The 7,012-nt window shown below is 43.6% G+C and overlaps 1 protein-coding gene across 1 annotated transcript in view; it reads right to left on the bottom strand.

The window, feature by feature from the left end:
- Positions 1–7,012, bottom strand: part of LOC108784391 (F-box/WD repeat-containing protein 7-like) — a 51,668-nt gene that overhangs the window by 22,897 nt on the left and 21,759 nt on the right. Inside the window, exon 10 of the mRNA XM_018553186.1 lies at positions 4,658–4,783. Within this exon, the coding sequence (XP_018408688.1) occupies positions 4,658–4,783 (126 nt within the window). The remainder of the gene's footprint in view (positions 1–4,657; positions 4,784–7,012) is intronic.

The following is a 7,012-nucleotide window of genomic DNA, read 5'->3' as shown; positions in this document are numbered from 1 at the left end:
AAAAAAAAAAAAGGAAAAAGGTTTTAATTTAAAAAAAAAAAAAAAAAGCGTCATTCAGATCACACTTGCTCATCCACCGAAACCTTGCGTTTCAGCGGACGGGCTAGTGCATTGTGACAGCTCCGGTTGTGTGTGTTGTATCGGAACTGTCACTGTTTATATTTTTTTCTTACTTTTTTTTATTTTATGTGTATTGTAGTGTACAATGTGTCCACTTCATTCAGGTCCCCGCACAGCAGAGTGGTCCACTATGTTGCCATGTGGCGACCTGTGTTGGGATCCAGTGTGCGGCAATAAAATGAAGGATGTTTCCCTTTCATCGCAGTGCGCTGCACACTGTGTTGTAGTGTGAATGTGACCTGCGTTGATCCGGTGCAGCACATTGTAGATCACTGTCTAAATGGGCCCTTAGAGTTTACATTTACAATACCTGCTTTGGCTGTCAATATTAGGCAGACAGATCAATTTATTGGTTTCCATCAACATACACATTAAGGTGCGCACAGTACATTTAATCTGATTGTTTAATGACAGCAACATTTGTGCTGGTGTTCATTGTCAGCAAATTTGGTATTTCTGATCGGATCAAATAACATTGATCCTATCGGACAAAATCGTTTTGATCCTAACCAAACTGTAACATCGGGGTCGGCTCCTTTTCTAAATTGCACTGCGCATGTGTTGTGCTGCAAGGAATGCGAATGCCAATTGTAAGTTAGAACTAAATGAAATAGCAAACCCAACGTGTCCTGATGAGTGCATTGATTTTTGATTGATCACAAGTAAGGGACGTCTGACACATTCCAGGTATAACTCCATCCACAAGTTCTCCTGAATAAACACACGAGGACCAGTTATTCTCCCAGTTCATGAATTCCGACAAGTGAGGCGGTCTGTTTATTGCGGATCAGATGACTTCGCAGACGCGTTAATGAAAAGCTGCAAATCTTGAATTTGACATATATTACATCTGTGGTAGATCAATATTCTCATACCTAGTTAATATCTATGGTTTTCTTTCCAGCTTAAAACATCTCTGTGCGCTACAGCCTTAGAGTATGAGAGGGTTCAGAGACCAGTTAAGGGTGAAGTTTAAAGTGACACTAAATTGAGGAGATAAATCTTAAAAATACATTCAAGTCCCTTAACTATTAACAGAAATGTATCTTATTTGTGTATCACTCGGCTGTAGATTCTCCAATCATCTCTGAATTGGTGCTGACACTGTCCTTCCTTCTGGAGGGGGGCTACGTCTGTTCCCCATGGTCCCTGTGTGTGTTGTAAAGTAGTCACCACTCCAAGCTCGGTCCTGTGATGGACTACAATCTCAGTACATATTAATAAACTAAACATGAGATTGTAGTCCATCCTGGGAGTGAGCTTTTAGCAGTGGCTACTTTACAACACACACAGGGACCATGGGGAACACAAGTAGCCACCCTCCAGAAGGAAGGACAGCGTCAGCACCAATTCAGAGATGATTGGAGGATCTACAGCCGAGTGATACACAAATAAGATACATTGTTGTTAATAGTTAAAGGGTTATTCAAGCCTTGCATGTTTTTGCATACATCTACTGCTAGCAAGCAGTAGATATATGCAAAAACATTTTTTTTTTAAACTTTTCAAAAGGGTTAAAACTTACCTGCGTCTCCGCCGCGCGCTCCCGTCCGAAGATCTGAAGATTCTCGAGCGGCCGCAAAGGATCATGGGGCGGGCGCATGCACAGTACAGATCATCGGCCGGGAGAAGAGGAGAGACACAGGGTGTCCTGTCCCAGGCTCCGTGGGACAGGAAGAGACAGGAGTCAGTGCTGGCTCAGAAACCAACACCAGCGCTGGAGGGACTCAACTACTGTAAGGAGGAAGATGATCAGATCAAGAGGCATCATTTAAGTTAAGTCCTTACACCAGCATTGGGAGGGGGCGCTGCCTTTAATGTCACTTTAAGGTACTTAAATGTATTTTTAAGATTTAACTCCTGAGTTTAGTGTCACTCTAAACTGCCTATATTTTACCGTCCCTGGTTCCTCCCTCCTTCCCTCATAAACATGCAAATAAAATGTTTCTGTTTTTATTACAAAACATCTCAAACAATTCATCCCCACACAGCTCCCTCCTCATGTATCACTTGCCCCTCCCTCTTAGATTGTAAGCTCTCACAGACAGGGCCCTCCTTACCATCTTGTCTTGAATTGTATTGTGATTGTAATGTCTTCCTTATATTGTAAAGCGCTGCGCAAACTGTTAGCGCTATATAAATCCTGTATAGTAATAATAATATTACATAAGTTGTTTTAGATCCAGCAGTGATATCATCACTGGGTCTCTGTGCTTCGCTGATAGCCCCCTAAGTGATAGCATGTTGCTGGAGACATTAGGGGCCTATTAGACTAATAGATTAAGCACAGATCATGCTTGATTAGCTTCTTCCCCAATCTCTGTGGCTGTTGAAAGACAGCTCAGAAAGTGGAAACGACAAAACCATTGTCGCTTCAGAGTCCATTTACCAGGGAGAAGGATCGGCGAACGGCACTTTAGGTAGCCCGCGGAATCACTTGCAGTGTAAAGCCGACGGTCGAGTTCACACGTGTCAACTGACTCCCGGTTGCTTTAGCAGCTTACAGAGTCTGCTTACTGGGCCCTACTGCCGCCGACATATGGCATACATTGATGGCAATGAAAGGGATAAGAGTACCGTCTGTTTATGTTGAGCTTCAGATCGTATTTTTACAAGAGTGATGACAGGATCTAATACAAATAAGTAACGAGCACAGTGGATTTTTTTTTTTTTATAGCAAACTTGAAGTAATATTGTGTTCCAGGCGAGCAAAATGTGTGTAGGGCTGCGTATGAGCAGTCACAGTGTGTTTTTCTTTTGCATTCAAATCTATATGTTAAATCCACCAGTGTGCACAGATTTTATGAAATACCTATTGAATGTTTATTTTAAAGAAGTAAATACAATCTTAACCCTTCCAATGGGACTACCCCCACCCCACTTCAAGGTGAGTATATCTTTGTTATTTTAGCTCCCTAGTCAAAACAAACACTTAAAGTGACATTAAACCCTCAGATTTTTTAACATAAAACAATACTGTAATGTGTGCCTTCTCTTTGCTGCTCTTCCTTTTAAATCCTCATCTCTTCTCATGCTGGGGGAGAACTTCCCTTTGCAGCTGAGTGCCTCTTCCTGTAGTGCTGGCTCAGGTTACAAACCTACACACACACACCATGTATCCATTCCAGAGACAAGGCAGTCTGCTGCAAAACAGAAGTTCTGCCCAGCATGAGAAGAGATACAGATTTAAAAGGAAGAGCAGCAAAGAGAAGGGAAACAACCATGGATTACAGTAAGGCACACATTACAGTATTGTTTTATGTTAAAAAATCTGAGGGTTTAATGTCACTTTAAGGGTTAAGATTTTATTTGCCCAGATTTCTTTAAATCAGCTAAAATACATGTTGGGTGCATTGAACGTGCAGAAACTTTTTTTTTAATTACAGTTTCTTTTCTAAAAAAGTAGAAAGGCCTATCCCCTGACAGCATGCAGAGAAGAATCCTTGTTCTCCGCAAGGAAGTAGTGGTATCTCTGCAGAGGTCCAACACATCCCTTGGTGAGTCAGAGCTTTCTGATCAGCGAGAGGATAAGCTTTCCTGATTGCAGAACTATACATCTGACTCAGTAGGGGACATGTTGGACCTGCAAAGAGACAACTGCTTCCCCGCAGGGAGCAAGGGAACATCCCTGCAGCAGGCTTTTCTGCTCAGGCTGTGGCTGCTTTAAAAAGAAGACAAACTGCAAGACTTTTTTCTTTCTTTATAAAGCTGGCCACACACCTATAGAGTATCTGCAGATTTTCTATGGTCAAATGGAAAAAGTGCAACAGATTACTCCATCTACGCTACACTGTATGGATGGAGGAATCTCCCGCTGGGCCAAGATTCAGTATCTTGCTAGTCGGCCCCGCTGGCTGTCAATATACCTGAACAATCTGATTGGATGCAGGCATTGTTCAGGTGTTTTGAGAGCCAGCGGGGCCGAATCTATAGGTGTATGGCCAGCTTTAAGGTGGCCATACACTTTACAACCATCGCAAGACCTTAGTCTTGCGATGGTTGTAAAGTAATTTAAAAAATTTACAATGTGCCCATCTTGGACAGGCAGATCGTACTTGCGATCATTGCAAGCCCGCCCCCCTGAGGGGTGGGCTTCCGATGACCGCAATGCTGAACGGCAGTGTGCGAGTGCGCACACCGGCCCGTTCGGCATTTGTCTCCCGAGCACCGTTCAAACCAGCCGAAAATCGGAAGATTTTCGGCTGGTTTTCTAGCGTGCTCCTCAGACAAAAGACGTGCGACCGTACAGTAAAAACGGTTGCACGTCTTCATTCACACTGCATGATTCTCGTACGATCGCGGGATTTCCCGCGATTCTCGTACGAGAATCGTGCAGTGTATGTGCACCTTTAGACTTTTCTTTTGCACCTGGAATGTGTTAAGCTGATTCAATCTGAAAGTTCATTGAGCTTTAATATGGGTAGACAGCTACGGTAAAGCAAACTCTACATTATGTACATATCACATGGCTGCATAATAGAATCCCTTCATGGTTTGAGTGTAGCAGCGTGAATGTTCTCATAAAGAAAGCACTTACCATTGAGGAAGCCATGGCCCTGATCTAGATTAAACCCGGAAGCCACAAGGAAGTTGTCAGGAGTGACGGCAACAGCATCGACAAACCCGGAGCCTGAAGTGTGATTGGAGAGACGGGTGAGGCCATCTAGAAGGGATGAAAAGATAAGATAGCAGTCAAGATAAGATATTATTAGTCAGAAAATACGCACAATGTGCACCAGGAACATAACTCTACCCTGGAGAACAATGGCGCAGATGCTTAAAAGATAACTCTACCCAAAGTTCAAACCTTTGTGATGACCGGAAATAGATTTGATACTGCGCACGTGGACATTACTCCCGTGGTCGATTCTCATACCAGTGGGGAATCATCGTGGAGTATTAAGTAAAGCACAGTTTTGTTTTAGGCCCGGTTCACACCTGGGCGTTTTATAGCGCGTTCGAACGCTCTGCAAAACGCTCAAACACCAAAATCCCATTATTTCCTATGGGCACGGTTCACACCTGGGCGTATTACAGGCCGTATGAACGCGCTACAAAACGCCCTACACCCAAAGAAGTACAGGAATCGCGGCAAAAACACGCGTCACGAAACATGCAACAAACGCGCATATTCAATACGCCTAGGTGTGAACCCAGCCTTAAAGCTGAGCTCCAGACAAACAGCTATACACATAGATAAAAATACATATAAAAGGAGCTGTTTTACCTGCGAAAGGATTTGTATTTCTGCCCTCCCAGTCTTGAGATTTACACAGCTCTGCCAAGCAGCACAGCTCTGTCTAGTACAGGAGGAGACCTGACCTTTCTCTGCTGCAGTTCCATTTTCACTTAGGCTCCGTTATTTTTAGGCCCGGTTCACACCTGGGCGTTTTATAGCGCGTTCGAACGCTCTGCAAAACGCTCAAACACCAAAATCCCATTATTTCCTATGGGCATGGTTCACACCTGGGCGTATTACAGGCCGTATGAACGCGCTACAAAACGCCCTACACCCAAATAAGTACAGGAATCGCGGCAAAAACGCGCGTCACGAAACATGCAACAAACGCGCATATTCGATACGCCTAGGTGTGAACCCAGCCTTAAAGCTGAGCTCCAGACAAACAGCTATACACATAGATAAAAATACATATAAAAGGAGCTGTTTTACCTGCGAAAGGATTTGTATTTCTGCCCTCCCAGTCTTGAGATTTACACAGCTCTGCCAAGCAGCACAGCTCTGTCTAGTACAGGAGGAGACCTGACCTTTCTCTGCTGCAGTTCCATTTTCACTTAGGCTCCGTTAACATATTAATACGCGCTAAACATAAAAAAGAATTCATTGCAATGTATGTTGTTCGCACTTGTGCAACATCCGTGCGGTACGAAAATGCGCGTCCCGCAAAAAAAGTCCAGGCACGATATCCTGGGCAGATTCCGCCTGTTCTGGCCCTAGTAATAGAATGCAGGAGAATCCTACCACACTCCTTACTGGTACGTCCCTTGCGGTGGGTGCTGTAGTGACTGCGGATGGCGCAGCTTCAGATCCAAATAGTAAAGTATGTCACCGGCACACCGTGGTTCAATCTTCAAGCAGTGATCATTTTATTGCCGCACACACATCTCGTCACAATCCAATGTTTCGGGGCCACATGTCATGCCTGATAAATGGGACCCTGAGTGGCTTCGAAACGTTGCATTGTGCCAAGATGTGTGTGCAGCAATAAAATGATACCTGCTGGAAGATTGAACCACTATGTGCTGGTGACATACTTTACTATCTGGCTATAGTAATAGCTGCAAACGTGCGGAATCCGCACACGTATGTTAAATTTTGTGCATCTCGTGCAGCACGGTTTTCTGCGCGGAAAACGCTAGCGCTCTGTGTGAATGGAGCATGACAAGTCCCTTCCCCACCCTGTTACTAGACAATGAAAGAAGAAGCAACAAACTGATAAGCTTATCTCTCGGTCACTTTACTTTCTCCTCCTACCAGTATGCAGCTAAATGGTTCCTTCCACTGCTTCTCACTCAGCCTCTCTGAGCTCTGCTGTAGAGACTGTAATGCAGACTGCTACTAGCTGATACCAAGTCATATCCAGGTACTTACACTGCTTGCATTTTTTTTTAAATGACACTTTATGATGAATTATTACACAGATGCATTCATTTGCGCCTTTTATATCTGCCTAGTTTTCAGCTTTTGTTTATTTTATATTCTTTATTTCATTCAAAGATTTCCGCCGACTCTTTGGTTCGATCAGGGAGATGAATGGTACAAATATAAAACCATATGTAACATAAATGAGATTTCTGTTCTCACCAGAGAGATTCAATAAAATCGTCTAGAGGAAGGCAACAGATGTAACACAAAGTATGTAACACTGTTATA

Source organism: Nanorana parkeri, unplaced genomic scaffold (assembly GCF_000935625.1).
Source record: "Nanorana parkeri isolate BGI_ZX_2015 unplaced genomic scaffold, ASM93562v1 scaffold113, whole genome shotgun sequence".
Lineage (NCBI taxonomy): Eukaryota > Metazoa > Chordata > Amphibia > Anura > Dicroglossidae > Nanorana > Nanorana parkeri.
This window is presented reverse-complemented; position numbering and strand designations above follow the sequence as displayed.